At 45.9% G+C, this 17701-nt stretch overlaps 1 protein-coding gene across 1 annotated transcript in view; it reads left to right on the top strand.

The window, feature by feature from the left end:
- Window positions 1-17701, top strand: part of FAT2 (FAT atypical cadherin 2) — a 60861-nt gene that overhangs the window by 29277 nt on the left and 13883 nt on the right. The window contains exons 12-18 of the mRNA XM_068981362.1: window positions 1324-1557; window positions 5520-5903; window positions 8309-8523; window positions 9463-9600; window positions 10193-10336; window positions 12179-12376; window positions 16633-17443. Of these exons, the coding sequence (XP_068837463.1) occupies window positions 1324-1557; window positions 5520-5903; window positions 8309-8523; window positions 9463-9600; window positions 10193-10336; window positions 12179-12376; window positions 16633-17443 (2124 nt within the window). The remainder of the gene's footprint in view (window positions 1-1323; window positions 1558-5519; window positions 5904-8308; window positions 8524-9462; window positions 9601-10192; window positions 10337-12178; window positions 12377-16632; window positions 17444-17701) is intronic.

The following is a 17701-nucleotide window of genomic DNA, read 5'->3' as shown; positions in this document are numbered from 1 at the left end:
TGGTGGAAAAGGCAGGGTAGAGCCTGGTTCCTTCAGAGAAGGGGAAGTCCTTGTCCTGCTGCTGTAATGGAGGGTGTGGGGACATGCAACATAGAGGGCTCTTGAGCCCTCTCTGTGACTTGCACAGAAAGCCAGCTGCTGACACTTGGAACCAGTAGTTCAAAGGATACTATGGAAGTTGCTGAGCAGGGAGGTGGCAGATGAGAGTGAGTATCTCAAGAAGCTGCACTGCCCTTTCTGACCCTAGCATAGGCATGCTGAGTCACCCAAGGAGGTGACCTAACCTCTCTCTACTATTCTTTGTCCAGATGAAATATGATTAGCAGGGTCTTAAAAAAAATTCAATGGTTTATCTGAGTAAGGAAATAATACGTGCTCATTATTCGAAATGGGGTTCCCTTGTGGCTCAGTTGGTAAAGAATCTGCCTGCAATGTGGGAGACCTGGGTTCAATCCCTAGGTTGGGAAGATCCCTTGAAGAAGGGAAAGGCTACCCACTCCAGTATTCTGGCCTGGAGAATTCCATGGACTGTATAGTCCATGGGGTCGCAGAGAGTCAGACACAACTGAGCAACTTTCACTTACTCATTGTTCAAAAATACAAATCATGTAGGTGTGTATTAGGCAGACACTGGAAAATCTTCACGATAACCAGCCTCTAATGAAAGATAAGCACTCTTGGCATATATTCTATCTGACTGGTTTTCCATGCATGCCACAATCTCTATATAGCATACTATTTTGTGACTTCCTTTTTCTTAGAGCAATATCGTGGAGCTATCAACAAGGTGGTACACAAAGTTTTGCCATAATCACTTTTCCCATTGCAGAATATTTTACTCTATGGCTAAATGATAACGTATTTAACCAGTAGCTTTTTGAAAGACACAGGATATTTTCAGTATGTTGCTATTTATAAAGAATGCTGCAGAGAATATCTCTACATGTATATTTTCTCCTTGGGTTGATTATTCTATCAGATACAGTCCTAGAAGTGAGACTGCAGGCCAAAGCATAAACACATTTTATGTGGTGTCAGAAACTGTCTAACTGGCATTTTAAAACGTTGTGCCTCTTTGTAGCTTGTTGGTGTGAATTTTAAATTGGGGATGTGGTGGTAGAATGTGACTAGGAAAGCCAGCAGGTGTGGAAAGATACAGACTGAGCCTCTTTCCTAACCATCTGTACACAGGACCCTATTCTCTGTGACAGCACACTGAGGGGGGTGGGCGGTGCTGAGGTTATCTCATACAGACATCAGGAATGTACATGCTAGGATCATGGCCTTCAGAGATAGATCACTTTCTGTCCTTTCTCCTGCCAGGGGAGCTGACCACACTCACAGCCTTAGATCGAGAGAAGAAGGATGCATACAGCCTTGTTGCCAAGGCAACAGATGGAGGCGGCCAATCGTGCCAGGCAGATGTGATCCTCCATGTGGAGGATGTGAATGACAACGCCCCCCGGTTCTTCCCCAGCCACTCTGCTGTGGCAGTCTTCGACAACACCACGGTGAAGACCCCTGTGGCAGTAGTACTGGCCCGGGACCCTGACCAAGGTGAGAAAGACAAGGATTAAAGGCCATTTGCTCACAGGGTCACCCTGGGCGAGGGTTTGACTCTCTCTCTCTCTTGTTCTGGAACTGCAAGGACTGTCACTCCTGAGCCCACATGCCGGGGTCCAGCCCCGGTGGATCCAGGGTGATTCGAAGGTGGGGACGGAGTCGGCGTCTTTGGAAAACTACATATTTAATGACAGATATAGAGGGATTAGAAATGGATAGTGTAGTAGGAAGATTAGTGGAGAAAAAGAGGCTGAATAACTTGGATTACGTGGAATAGCATCCATGCTCCAGATGGGAATTCAGCCAGAAAAACGGGAGCAAGAAAGAAGCGACATGGGGGAATCAGTCTTTCCAGAAACTGATCCGATTTCTTTATTTTTAGGTTTGCTTATATACATTTTGTTACACATAGGGATGAATACAGAGTCCCGGGGTGGGGGCGGGGGGGTCAGCAGTCCTGACCTTTATCAAAATCAGGTGCTTCACATAAAAAGGTCTTAGGGATTTTATGATCCTTTCTTTCTGATAACCAAAAAACTTATTTTTTCCAAGGGTGTTTTTTCTTAAACCAGGCACCACCCTCCAAATAAAGTTACATTCCTATAGGGTGAGGGTGTAGTGAGTTACAATCAAGAAAAGAATTTATTTAACCCAAGGTTAACATGATTAGTCTTAAAGGTTAATACTTATTTCTCCTATATGCTTAAAGGTTAATACTTATTTCTCCTATATGTTAGTTATATTCATTATAAGGGTAGGGAACATGGAGATTTAGCAGCAAACATCAGCCCAACAAATGAAAATCCTTTCACCAATGTTCCCCTTAAGATCTATTTGGTCTTAAGGTGGTGATAAAGTTACATTTTTACATAACAAGGACACAGTGATTAATAAAGCACAGTGATCTATTACAAAAGAGAAAATCCATTAACTCAAAAAGTCTAGTATTGCTAACATCAAAAACTACTGTATTTCCTTTTCTATAGTCCAAATACATTGATTAATATATTCCCAGGTGCCTAAGGATATGGAGGCCTGGTGGCAATCATTGACTCAACAAGAAGAAAAAGCCCTATGCTAATTAAGACTCTCAAAATGCTCCAAAACTCTCTGTGCTGTTTATGGTTAAGAGGTAGTAAACAATCATGTGCCTAGTGGCAGGAATATGGATAATCCTGTCACACAAGCTAGTCTGTCAGCAGAGAGATTTGACCTGAGACATCCTTGTCCCACCCAGAGCAGGGAATTAGCAGCAATTATTGACACAACAAATGAAGAACCCTTCACCAATATAATTCCTAACCAACCCACTATACTAATAATTTCTAATTCCCCAAAAGAATTTGCCTTTAGTAAGTCTAAAACATCTCATGCCTCTCAGGTTGGGAGGCTGTAAACAATCACATGTGGCCAGACGAACCTATACAGGCGGGCTAAATAACCTTCAGAGGAGTCCGTAAGCTGAAACACTCTTGTCACGCCCAGGAATTTTTATTGCCTTGGAGCTGCACGTTTACTCCTTCTCCAAGAGAAACGGTTCTGGGGGAGAGCCCCCCGTAAAGTCAGAGGTGTAGGTGAGAGCATAAAACAGACTCTGGTTTTGGGGTTAGATGCTCGGGAACAGGGGGTTTCCTGAGGCTTGATCACGCCTTTGCGTATGCCAAGCCTCCTTCCTCATGACCCTTGCCATGGACGGAGTTCCTCATGCTTGCTGGCTCCCGGCACCTACCGACAGTTACAAGTAGAAAATGTCCATAAACTGCGTATCTAAGTGCTAGGGGACCAAAGATTTTGGCCGTTTCAAGCCTGATGTGGGGCATTTCAGCCTCATTGCTTCTCCCTGCCTCTTAGACCTGGAGCACTTTCAATCCTATCATTTAAGTTCCAGGATATTTTGAATACAATACACCAATCAGAATTATTCGACTCTGATTAATTGGCCACAAGAAAGAAACCTAGGGCGCAAACTCCATTTAGTCTACTAAATTCTTGGATCAATTTTCTAGGCAATGAAGTGGAATAGTTTACATTTTATTTTTACGTTTTAATATTTTACATTTTAATTTTAATGACTTGGTTTTCATTAGGATTCTTTTCCTTTTACTATTTACAAGGCAAGTTGGATTCATCCAGGAGTATTCATTTCATACTGTACCATTTAAAGTTTCTGACATCATGAAGTTGTTCACTGTGGCGATCTCTGTCTATAGATATATGTGTATATATACATGTTTATACATATATATGTACATATACAATTATAAAATTTAATTCAAGAAAATTGGACAATTTTGCTATAGGTACAAAATATGCTCAGGATCAAAGTAGCCAGAGGAACAATGATGAAGATGATGGTAGTGATAAGACAGATCAAAACACCCTGCTTCATGAGACACCAACAGAGTAAATTTACAACTTCTTAGAGGAAGGGAGTTTTAGCTTGGCATTGAGGGAGGTGAGAGATTTTGGAGGAACACAGGGGTTCCAGGGAGGGCAAATAGTCAGTGCAAAGGCATCTAATATCTAAGGCCCTGCAATGCTCACTAGCCAGGGCTTGCACACCTCCAGGAACAGAAGCTCCCAACTTCCCAGGCAGCCCCTTCCCTCTTCAGATAATTATTCAGTGTTAGCATTTTGGAGCAGATACCTGTCAATCATGGTCCTGCCATCTGCAGCCACACAGGTGTCCTAGACCTTCCAAAACTGGGACGTGCTGTCAGCTCCAGCCTCAAGGCTCCTTTTCTGGATAAAGAGCCCTAGCTTCTTCACTCTTGAGTTTCCAACCCTACCTCCCTTCTAGGATTCATCCTCTGGCCTTGTACCAGTTAACAATTAACCCTTCAAAACTGCTATTATTATTCTAACCCAATATTCCACCTCAATATTTCAAATGCAGCCTGACCAGTACTTCTCTCTCGAGAAAAAAATACACATATGGAAGAGTGTGCATGATATGCACATTTAGTTCATGTAAGTTCAACAAAAGCATTGTGTGTCCCCATGTGCGCGTGAGAGTCAGTCTCTATAGGCTCAAGGCCTGTGCTCCTCCCATTGGGTGAGGTTCTCATGGCTGAGCACTAAATGTTGGCCTCCTTCAGACCCTATGGGCCCTGCCTGAGCCAACTGCTTCATCTGGTCCACAACCAAAGGAAATAACAGCCTCTGAGACAAAGTTGGAAAAACACCGTGTGCTTTGATTTACTAAGAACTTTCCATGGGTGTATATTTTATTTTCTGTTTTTTGTTTTCTTTTTATTTTGACATAATTATAGACACACAGAAAGTTGCAAAAATAGTACTGAGAGGCCCATGCATCCTTCACCCAGCTTCTCCCAGAGGCAGCAATCTGTAGTATAACATTAAAACCAGGAAACTGGTCATGGGACATTACCAATAGAAAAAAAAAAAAAAGAAAGTGAAGTTGCTCTGTCGTGTCCGACTCTCTGCAACTCCGTGTAGCCTGCCAGGCTCCTCCGTCCATGGGATTTTCCAGGCAAGAATACTGGAGTAGGTTGCCATTGCCTTCTCCAGGGAATCTTCTGACCCAGGGGTCAAACCTGGGTCTCCCGCACTGCAGGCAGACTCTTTACAATCTGAGCCACCAGGGACATTACTGATAATTAGACTCCAACCTTTTTCAAATTTCACAGTTTCCATACGCACTTATTTGAATATGTACATGTATGCACTTCTACTCAATATTATCCCATGTATAGACTCATGCAACCACCACCACAATCAAGAACTGTTCTATCACAACCAAAGAACTCGCTATGGGGTCTTGGGCCCCACCCTCGTCAAGAACCCCCACATGACAGGGTCTCACTGCTAACAGCCTAAGCATTTTAGCTTAGGGACCCTGCCTTCCAGACCCTCCTCTGTCTGAAAGCTTTGCAGCAGGCAGGGCCCAGGGGAGGTCCCTCTGGATGAATAATGCACTCTGTCTCCCTCCCCAGGCACCAATGCCCAGGTGGTTTATTCTCTCACGGACTCTGCTGAAGGCCACTTTTCCATTGAGGCTACCACGGGTGTGATCCGGCTGGAGAAGCCGCTGCGGGTCAGGCCACAGGCAGCTCTGGAGCTCACCGTCCGTGCCTCTGACCTGGGCACCCCTATACCGCTCTCCACGCTGGGTACCGTCACGGTCTCTGTGGTGGGGCTGGAGGACTACCTGCCCGTGTTTCTGAGCACCGAGCACAGCGTGCAGGTGCCAGAAGATGCCCAGCGAGGCACAGAGGTGCTGCGGCTCGCCACCCTCACTCGCCCGGGTGCTGAGAAGACTAGCTACCGCGTAGTCAGTGGGAATGAGCAGGGGAGGTTCCGCCTGGATGCCCGCACAGGTGAGACAGCGCCGGGAGGCAGCTCCACCCCAACCCTAAACACGCGCGCGCGCGCGCACACACACTGACTCACAGTCTTGGGGAACACTGGATTCTTCACATACAACAGCCCCTCCCTGGCATCCTTCAGCCCCTTTTTCACTCTGGATCTCTCTAGATACCAAGTCCCTTCTTGCACCCTGGGCCCAGCTTATATGGAAACACCCCTCCTTCCATTATGTCCCCACCAAGGACTCTGTGTTGAGGACCCCCTCCTCCCACTTTGCAGTTCACAGTCCCAGCTCACATCCAGCCCCAGGATGCTGAGGCCACCCTCCATCCTTGGCTGCCGAGGCCACCCTCCATCCTTGGCTGCCAAGGCATAAAGCACCTGCTAGAATTTGGGGCTTGAGCAGCCCAAGGCAAGGCTGCCTGCTTCCCTCCTAAAGCCATCCACAAACATCCCAGCTCCCTTGAATTTTCCCTTAGTCTCATAAAGATAGACATCTAGGACAACTGCTCTCTTCTATCCTCCTATCCATGAAAGAATCTAAGTCAGACTCATAGCATCCCTTGGAAGGGCCTCAGAAGCTGCTCAGGTCAGACCAGGCCCCACGTGGATCCCTCCCCACAGTACCTCTGCAATGGTGTGCTCTACCTCCTAAAGCATCTGCCTGTTGAGCATTCCTTTTTTTTTTTTTTTCAATTTTTATTATGGAGACTTTAAACATATTTTTTAAAAATAGAGGAAACAGTATATGGACCCCATGTTCCCATCACCCAGCTTCAGTAATTATCAACATTCGTCTTGTCTAGTTTCATCCTTAACCCTCACATCCACCCATTGCTGAGTTATTTTAAAGCAAATCCCAGGGACTTCCCTGGTGGTCCAGTGGCTAATGCTCTGCACTCCCAACGCAGGGGCCTGGGGTTCAATCCCTGGTCAGGGAACTAGACCCCACCTGCTGCAACTAAGAGCCTGCACATCTCAATAAAGACCGAAGATCCCGTGTACCACAACTAAGACCCAGTGCAGCCAAATAAATAAGCAACAGGATCAAGATTCAGTTAAAAAAAAAAGCAACCCCCAGACATGATATCATGTGGTTTGTAAATACTTCAGTGTGTATCTCTAAATGATACAGATTTCTTGTATAGGCACAGCCATAATATCATTAGCACACCCAAAAGATAATAATTCCTTAATATAGTTTCCAGACAACTTTTCAGACTATATCTCAAATGACTTTTTGGAGTTGGTTTGTTTGTCAACAGCCTCAAAAGTCCACATATTGCATTTCATTGATAGGAGCTATATAATGTCCCTTTGAATCTCTAACATTTTGCTCTCCCTCTTTATTTCCCACTTATTTATTTATTTAATAAAATAAGAAATATTTTATTTATTTTAATGAAAAATTTGGGTCATGAGTGAGGCAAGATTTTCTAATATTTTGGATTGGCTAGTTGTACCTTTGTGATGTCATATAATATATCCCCCTAGCCCCCAAGCTTATTATAAATGATATTTGGATCAAAGACCTTGATCACGTTCAAGCTCAATATTTTGCCAACAGTGCTTCATAGATGATGCTGGGCTCTCCTTTGCACCACATTAGGAGGCATGTCATGGTTTATTGGTTCTTTTTCCTGAGGTTAAGACTGATGGTGGGCTCAGAGGCTGTCAGTATGATCCATCTATTACAGAGTTCCTCATTAGCTATTCTTTCAACAGAGGTTTTAACAGCCTTTTATGATTATTTCCTAGGTATATTATTTCTTTAGGGGCTACAAAAATGGTGGCTTTTTCTAGTCCTGTCATTCTTCATTCATTTACTAACTGGAATCATTTTATGAAGAAGAGTTTTCTACCATTAACTGTTCAGTTATAGAGGAATAGCAGGATAAATCCTTATTCTTTTATTTTCCAGTTTTCAGAATAATAACTCTCTGCCCTAACAATCTGTTGAACAATGCTGGGTAGTATAAAACTCTATAATATAAGTTCTGTCATTTACTAGGTGACTGAGCTTGGGCAGGTCACTTAGCTTTTGGGCACATCAGCTGACTTACCTAGAAAATGGAAATCACACCTTGTTCTTGTTCTAAGGGTTACTATAGCTCCATATGACACAGAGTTAACATTATAGACTTAAACGAAATCTCAATGAAATAGTACATAAATAATGAGGGAAAAGCTGCCGCTGAGATGGTAATAAGGAAAATGAGAGGAGATGGAGGAGGAGGGAGACTATGGGGGAGGGAAAATAGACGATGGAGGAGATGGCAGAGAAGATGAGGCAGGAGATCAATCCCTCCCAACACAGTTGAGTTGCCTCTCCTGGGATTTGGCTCAAGACCCCCTCAGCACTCTGCCTTTGTGGTCCCAACTGCCTCAATGCTCCCATCACCTCTTGTTTCTTCAGGGATCCTGTACGTCAACAAGAGCCTGGACTTTGAGACCAGCCCCAAGCACTTCCTGTCCGTCGAGTGCAGCCGGAAGGGCTCTTCCTCCCTCAGTGACATGACCACTATCGTGGTCAATATCACCGATGTCAATGAACATCGGCCCAGATTCCCCCAGCATCTGTACAGCACAAGGGTCTTAGAGAATGCCATCGTGGGGGATGTTGTGCTGACAGTAAGAATCTGTGATTTTGCCCTGTGTGTGTGTGTGGGCGGCGGGGGGATGGACTCTGGGGTGGGTTCTTATCTCCCCTTCCTTTAGTCATCTATGAGCATAGATTATTTTATCAATTAATACACTATAGACTTGACTGACGTGTAGCCGCTCAACCAAGCTCTCTCATGACAAAATGTCTCAGAGCCATGTTTGATAAGATCTAGATCATGTAATGAGATAATGGGCACGGGAGAGGCCCCAGAGGATGAAAGGGGCACAGAGAGTCAGTCTGGGAAGGGAGGAATGGGGGGACACCGAACAACACCTCTTTGCATTTAAATATGTAATTGCTCCCCATTTCATGCAGTGAAAGTGAACTCTGCATGCCCGTATTTGAGGTTTTCATCTCCTTTCACATGCACCCTACACTCCAACCACACAGGAGGAGATGTTTCCCCAAACATCCTCTGTACTTTCATATCCCTGGGCTCATATCATTTCCTCTGCCTGGAATGCTGACTCCACTCCCAGAAGCCTTCCTTATCCGTCAAGGCTTTGCAAATTCTTGTCTAACCTCCCCAGGTGAAATTTATAGCCATAAAACTGATCATTCTTTGCTCCAAATTAGACTTGACCATAAAATTGCACAGTAAGCTTCCTGAGGGCTTACTCACTTTGGCATATTCCTCAACCCCTAGCACAGGACCTTAGTACCCTGTCAGTTATGAATGAATGAATGGATAGATAAATAAATGAACTAAGACATGCTGACATCCTTACCAGGATGTAAATGAAGATATCCTCTTGGAAAGGATGACTGTGGTCTAGGGACTGCCAGCCCAAGGACAATCTGTGGGCCAGGAACATGTTTGTGCCCCCTACACTCCTAGGGGCCAAGATTTCCTTTATGGTCTCTCTTGCCCCTCCATTCACAACCATCACCTGCCTCCACTGCAGGTGTCAGCAACTGATGAAGATGGACCTGTAAATAGTGCCATCACTTACAGCCTCATAGGAGGGAACCAGCTTGGGCACTTTGCCATCCATCCCAAGAAAGGAGAGCTACAGGTGGCCAAGGCCCTGGACTGGGAACAGGTGAGTCACATGGGAGGGACCCATTCTGAGATCATCAGAGCAGAATATAGCCTTGCTGAAGGTCCAGAGGGTGAACTGTGGTCAACACCCCAGCTTGATGCTTCTCCAGACCTGCCCTCAGTGTCCCCCATTCCTTTTCTCTGTGGAGACTCTGGGGCGTGTAAAGCCAGAGGCAGGAGAGGGGCTGAGTGACTTTTAACTCAGGCTAACTTCTCACTATTAACCAAGGATTATTAGATCATTATAACAAGTTATCATTTATTGAGCACCTGCTCTGTGCCAGGGACTTTGCTATGTGATGTACATACATTATGCCATTTGGCCCTTAAAGTGATCCTAGGATGTGGCTCCTGATATCACCCGCACACAAGTTAGTCACTCTGTCAAGGTCTCAGCTAGTAAATAGTTAAACTGGAAGTCAAATTTACTTCTGGCTGACACCAGAAGCTGAGCCCTAAAATGCTATGGGAGAGCAATGGGGGCAGGCAAAAGGGAGTGTCTCCATCTTATTTTTCCAAAAATATTAGTCATGAATCAGGGGGGCAGAACTGAGGGCCCTCTTGCTAATTCTCCCCTGCGTCTCTTGCCGTAGACTTCTAGCTATTCCCTGAAGCTCCGAGCCACAGACAGTGGGCAGCCCGCACTCTATGAGGACACAGACATCGCTATCCAAGTGGTTGATGTCAATGACAACCCACCAAGATTCTTCCAGCTCAACTACAGCACCTCTGTCCAGGTATGTTCAGCCTTCTAAGATCACCCCAAAGTCATCATCTTCCCTCCATTTTCTTCCTAGTGGAGGGTGCTCACCACTGGTATCGGTCCACCCAAACAGTGACTGTGACCTTGCACTGATATCCCAAATGGCAACACAGCCTGCTGAAGGGGATAACGGATTATACAATTAAAAATTATCTAGCATTCTGCTAGGTTCTTCTGCATCCATTATCTCATAGGGGGCTCACACAGCCGTATGGAATAGATAGTACTCATTTTACAGATTTTTTTAAATGGAGGTACAGAAACATGCCATAGTAAAAATGTGGCAAATTTGGGATTTGAACTCAAAGATTTTCCAGATCCCAAGCTATTTCCACTATACTAATGGTTTATAAACGGGATTTGGAGAAGGCCTTGGGATTCTGTGGGGAATTGTGATCACATAGAGAGAGGTGAGGAAGTGGGTAGGAGCACAAAATTCTGAGTCCTATATCCATCAACCAGGGTCACCTGTTTTGGAAATTATGAGTTAGGATGCTTTGGTTGCTAATAATAGATCACTTGACTAAAAGTTCATTAAACAATAAGGCCTTATTAATCCTATAGCAATAGGTCTGATAGTGGGAAAACCAATTCCAGAATTGGTTATTTCAGCAAAAAAAAAAAAAATGATATCACAATTTTGGATTACTTTCTTCAAAATTCACTCATCTTCTTCCTTATGGTTATAAAATGGCTGCTGCAGCTCCAGCATCACATCCTTGCCTAACCTTCTTCAAAGGTGAACAGGAGGAGATTTCTTTCGCCAAATCTGTTTCTATCAAAAGAAGAACCCTCACCTGTCAGACTTCTCCAATGGTCAGAATTGGATTATACGATCACCCTTAAATAAAAAAAAAAATGGCATAGGAAATCAGATTATTACAACTGACTTAAACCAGTCATAGTCTGTCTCCTCTTAGGAGGAGCATATCTTTGCTGAGAGTATTTCCCTACCTGAATAAAAGTAGGATTTTATAAGAAAGGGCAGACTACTTGTTGAATATGAAACTATGACTTTCTGCTCATAAGACTGTGTTTTTAGATAAGGTTTTTGATGCTAAATAGACAGTTAACAATCACTGTAAATATTATAGCATGCTGAATTCCTGTGTTACAGAACAAAGACTGGAACAGGGACTTCCCTGGTGGTCCAGTGGCTCAGACTCTGTGCTTATAATGCAGGGAGCCCAGGTTTGAGCCCTTGTCTGGGAACTAGATCCTGCATGCTGCAACTAAAGATCCTGTGTGCTGCGATGAAGACTGAAGATCCCACATGCCGCCAAGACCTGGCGCAGCCAAATAAATATTAAAAAAAAGAAAAGAAAACTGGAACAATACCCAGGGGATCCATTCTTCTCAGTTGAATTACTAATTGTCTTTGAATTTTTCTCATTGGATGTGTGTTCCATTGGTCATCTAATCATGAAACCATCTCTAGGTTTTCAACTGATCCTATGAATCACAAAATTCCCACGTGGATCTCAGGCACTAATTTATATACATGAATTATCAGTTATGTGACTTCGACAAGTCACCTCTCTGTAGGATAAAGGGCCTCTAAAGACTCTTCCAGCCCCAATGGCCTTTGTTTCTAAAACCTAGGACTGCCCTCAGGAAGCTCTGGTCTAGACTAACAAAGTCAACCACTAATTCACAGACAGGCAGAATGAATGAATGAATGACAGTTCAAGATGTAGGCATGACCTGGGAGCAGCCAGAGTGCCAAGGACTCATCCTAGAGAAGGGAATCCAGAAAGATGTGAGAGGAAGGACTGGGACTCACTTTGCTCTTTGATTTTGTCATTCTTGTTCTCAGGAAAATGCCCCCATTGGCAGCAAAGTCTTGCAGCTGATTCTGAGTGACCCAGACTCCCCAGAGAATGGTCCCCCCTTCTCATTCCGAATCACCAAGGGGAATGATGGCTTTCCCTTCCGAGTGACCCCAGATGGATGGTTGGTGACTACTGCAGGCCTGAGCAAGAGAGTCCGGGAATGGTATCAGCTTCAGATCGAGGTGAGAGCTGTGGGGGCCCCTGGTGGTGACCATGGGACGAAACATGTGCTGGCAGTGCTAATAGATAGCTAGCAGGAAGCTGTTGTATAGCGCAGGGAGCTCAGCTTGGTGCTCTGCGATGATGTAGACTGGTAGGATGCGGGTGGAGGTGGGATAGGAGGTTTAAGAGAGAACCACATAGCCCTGGCCGATTCATGTTGATATATGGCAGAAACCAGCACAATAATGTAAAGTAATTGTCCTCCAACTAAAAATTAATAAGCTCAAATTAAAATAAAGAGGGAGGGGGTATGTGTATATATATAGCCATTTATATATGTTAATATATATACACACACATATATATATACACACATGGCTGGTTCACTTTGCTATACAGCAGAAACTAACACAACATTGTAAAGCAATTATACTTCAATAAAAAAATAATAAATGAATAAAAGCACCATCAGTGCTTCTCTTATTAGGAAAAAAGTGTACAGAGCCCTTACTACGTGCCAGGCACTGGGCTAAGTGCTTCACGTGCATCATTGCACTAAATCTCCACACCATGCTTTAGGGTGAGTGCAGTTATCACTCCCACTTTCCTGACGTGGTAACTGAGGCACACAGAGATTAAGTGACTGGCTTAAAGTGATACTGTTAATAAGTGGTAGAGCTGGCCTGCTCCAAATCCCAGCACTCTGACTCCAAGCTCTTCACCCCTGCCCTGCTCTCAGAACAGAAACTCCCTCTCCCTGGATCTAATTCCTCAAGTCTGGCCAGAATAGCTCTTTGGACCTCAAGTCTTGTTAAAGAACCACCTCTGAGCATTGGTGTTCAGTGTATCCAGCGTCACAGCAAGCCCAAATGCTGAGATGATGAAGTCTGCGGTGAAGAGAGGGTTTATTAGCAAGGCCGCCAGGCAAGGTGATAGGATAACAAGTCTCAGAACCACCTCCTGGAAGGCAAGGGGCTCTGGGTGTTTATGGATAAAGAACAAAGGGCCAGGGCAGTCTGAGACCTGGGGAGCGAGGGGAGCATGGCGAAAGGTGATTGGAAAAAGGTGCGGTAATCATTGTTCTGCCGCAGGTGTTCCTCTGCATGTCCAGAAATGGAGGCACTTTGCACTACCTGAGGGTGGAGTTTTCTGCCCTCTGACATCAAGGTCACCAAGCAGAACTTGGGCATGCTCTGCTGAAGGGCTGGTGGTCCTACCCAGTCTGAACCAGTTCTATTCCCACTAGGCACAATTGACTCCCCAAGTCCTGGAAAATAACTCAGGCAACTATCTTATTGTTTAGGTTATATGCAGATGCAAGTCTTAAAGCGACCTTGACTAGTGAAGGCAGGTGAAGTGGATTTGACTAATGATTATCCATGGTTTCAGTGCCGGGGTCCCATGAGAGAACATATATACATGTGCAGGGGATTTCAGTGATATTATGATGGGTTGTAGGAAAACTGCCCAAGAAAAAGCGGCCAAAATGCTGATGAAACGTGCCCATGCTCATTGCATCCCCCCAAATCTCTTTTCTAAACCTTCAGTCTAGTGGATCCTACTATCCTGTGAACTTCCCTGGGCTCAGGGTGATGTAGTCATCCATTCAGACAGCCAGCCAGCCAGGCATTCATTCATCCAGCATCCACTGAGTACCTATCATATGCTGGGTCCCATGCTAGCAGTGAAAAGAAGAGGGTGATCCCTGTCCCCATGGGCTTTTGATTCTAATTATGGAGATAAACAATAAACAGATGAAGAAAGAAAGGGGTGGGAAGCTCAAAAGGCACTGCAGAGACATATTCAGAGGGTGGCTGCCCTTGAGTTGAGACCTGAAGAGTTGGCCACATGAAAAGGGGGCTGGAGAGTGTCCCAGGCAAGAACAAGACAAGACCAATCCCACTTTGGGAAAGAGCTTGAAGTGACCCGAGGCATGGTCATTTGCTCATCACATGGTGAGCGATGAGGGGAATGAAGCTGAAGGGATGGGTTGGATGGCTCATGGGTGCCTCATAGCTTGGATGACCATGTTATTTGAGGTCCAAACTGTGATGTTCCTGAGAGTGAGAGAGGCACTAAAAACAGTTAATTGGTTATAACTGTTGATTTTCATAACAAATGAAAATCAAGACTGTCCTGGGCTAACCAGGAAGTACAGTCACCCATGATAAGCCTTGGTAATACTTGTTGATTCTAATCAGGGTGCAGAAAGAAGTGATGGAAGGGTTTCCAACAGGGAAGTGACCCTTCTTGTGTCTCAGGAAGCTCATTTTTTAAGTTCCAGAGACAGTCAGTTGAAGGGGGCAAGAGTGGTTGAGGGAGACCAATGAGAAGTCATCTAACCTGGAGGTAGGTGGTACTGAGACCTTGAGTGATGGTGCGGATGAACAAGTGGACAGATTTGCAACAGGTAGTGGGAGTTGGTGGTGGATTGGATATGGGGAGAGAAGGAAAAGAGAAGAATCAGGACCACTCCCAGGTTCCTGACTCCAGTGAAGTCTGGTTGGTAGGGCCATTTATGAGTCTGGAGAGACTTGGATGGAGAACGGGCTTATGGGCTAAAATGAGGGCTCTGTTTAGCATATATTATCTTTCAGGAGTCCATGATATATCTAAGTGAAGGTGTCCAATAAGTAGCTGGAAATGGCAGGCTTTGACTCAGAGAACAGATGTGGGCTAATGTAGAGGGTCTTCAAAGCCAAAAGCATAGGTCAAGAGATCAGCTTCCTGATCTCTGTAGCCTGGCTCGGAGTATCACTTAGTAACTCAATCACTTTCTTAAAAAAAAAAAAAATCACTTTCTTGCATTCGTCCTGTATTTCGACTTTTGTTCACTGGGAGGCACTATGCTGCTGCTGCTGCTAAGTCACTTCAGTCCTGTCCAACTCTGTATAGGCCAGCAGACTCTGCTCTGGCTTTACCTACTGTACGACCTGGAGCATGTTAACTGACCTCTTTGAGACTCAGTTATATCTTTTGTAAAGTAGGACACTTCAGGCTACCTGCCTCATCAGACAGATAAACTATGATCACACATTTAAAGCATGTAAAAGTGACTGGCACACAGTTTGTACTCAGATAATGTCAGTTACATGTTATAATGCAGTGCTTAGTCACTCAGTTATGTCTGATTCTTTGTGACCCTATGAACTGTAGGCCACCAGGCTCCTCTGTCCATGTGATTCTCCAGGCAAGAATACTGGAGTGGGTTACCATGCCCTCCTCCAGGGGATCTTCCCAACCCAGGGATCAAACCCAGGTCTCCCACACTGCAGGAGGATTCTTTACCATCTGAGCCACAAGGAAAGCCTATATATTATAATACTTAGCAGTAATATTAATTATTACCATAATTCCCAGAAGCAGGTATATTATTATACCTTTCTTGTCCACTCAAAGCAAATCCATATGAACAAGATATTACTGTAGGGAAAACTATGAAGATTCTTGCTGACAGCTGAGAAAGTGGTAATGCTACTGAGGAGGGGAAGGAAAGCTTCACCCTTGTCTGCCTAAGTCTGGGTAGAAAGTTGTAGAGATGCTTGGTGAAATGTGCACGGGAAAGGCATTTCTAATTTATTCTAATAATCACCTTGCTTAAAACCTTTGGTGGCTTTTCATGTCTCTGACTTAAATCCAATCTCCTGTTCCTCAGCACATCAGTAACCACCTGGGTTACCTCTCTGCTCACCTCTGGCCCTCAGCCCTGGCCACTCTGGTCCCTTCCTGCTTTTTCAGCATTCCTTCCCACCTGAGGGCCTGACACTTGCTGTTCCCTGTCTGTCACCTCTCCTCCTCATCTCTCTTTTCTCCTGATCACGGCGGAGGGCCTGGCCTGTACAAGCACTCAATACATATTTGTTGACCGAACTGAAGAGGACATGCCCATCCCCAGCCTGACCCCAGTCACATAGTAAAGAGAAATAAGAGAACCTGTTGGGCTGACAGTGGCCACAAAGGATGTGCTCTGAAATCGCTAGGAGACATGTGATGACCCTCCTAAAGAAAGAGACAGAATGAGAGAAGTTCAAGAGGAGGGAACCGTGTGGCTTGCGAGGCTTAGGAGGGACTCAGAGAGGTGTCAGATAAGAAGGTGGTAGAATTACGTTTTACTGCCTGGTGTGGGCTGTAAGTCCCTCCACAAAGCCTTTGGTGCTTCTGGAGTGACGATTTTCCTTTTCAAATGCGACAGCACACTGAGCTCACGCTGGAGCAGCAGGGAGGCCCCTTAGGGGCCACAGCCACTGTCCTGATTCGTAGCCTGCTTCACCCACAGGTGTCAGACAGCGGCACCCCGCCCCTCTCATCTTCCACGTTGGTCAAGGTGCACGTCAGGGAGCAGAGCCACTACCCGCCCTCCGCCCTCCCCCTGGAGATCTTCATCACCACTGGGGAGGAGGAGTTCCAGGGCGGCATGGTGGGCAAAATCCACGCCACAGACCGAGACCCGCAGGACACGCTGACCTACAGCCTGGCGGGAGAGGAGGGCGTGGGCCGGCGCTTCTCAGTGGGGGCGACCGATGGCAAGATCATTGCCTCCCACGCGCTGCCTCGGGGCCGATACACGTTCAACGTCACAGTCAGCGATGGAACCTTCTCCACCGTGGCTGGCGTCCATGTCCACGTGTGGCACATGGGGCCAGAGGCTCTGCAGCGGACCATGTGGATGGGCTTCCACCAGCTCACCCCGGAGGAGCTGGTGAGTGACCACTGGAGGAACCTGCAGAGGTTCCTTAGCAACTGGCTGGACATCAAACGAGCCAACATCCACCTGGCCAGCCTTCAGCCAGCAGAGGCCACGGCTGGTGTGGATGTGCTGCTGGTCTTCGAGGGGCACTCGGAAGCCTTCTCCAAGCTCCAGGAGCTGGCATCCACCATCGCTCGCTCAGCCAAGGAGATGGAGCACTCGGTGGGAATTCAGATGAGGTCAGCCATGCCCGTGGTGCCCTGCCAGGGGCCAAGCTGCCAGGGACAAATCTGCCAAGAGACCGTGCGCCTGGACCCCAGGGTTGGGCCCACGTACAGCACAGCCCGGCTCAGCATCCTGACCCCAAGGCACCGCCTGGAGAAGAACTGCTCCTGTAAAGGTGAGAAACGGGCCTTCCCCAGGACACCCAGTGCTGCTGGGCCTGGCCAGCCCAACTCCAGGGCTGGAGATCCCAACACAGGGCTCTCAGTTTAGTTAGAGGGATGTTTTCACAGGATTAAGGGCCATGGACCACCACGAGACAGGTATGGCCTCACAAAATCTCATCATGGAATAGCACCCTAGTTCTAGTCACTTTTTTTAATTTTGAAAATAATGGTAAGAATACAAGAGACAATTCAGATCACAGCTAAAAGCA

The sequence above is a fragment of the Capricornis sumatraensis genome, chromosome 9, assembly GCF_032405125.1.
Source record: "Capricornis sumatraensis isolate serow.1 chromosome 9, serow.2, whole genome shotgun sequence".
Lineage (NCBI taxonomy): Eukaryota > Metazoa > Chordata > Mammalia > Artiodactyla > Bovidae > Capricornis > Capricornis sumatraensis.
This window is presented reverse-complemented; position numbering and strand designations above follow the sequence as displayed.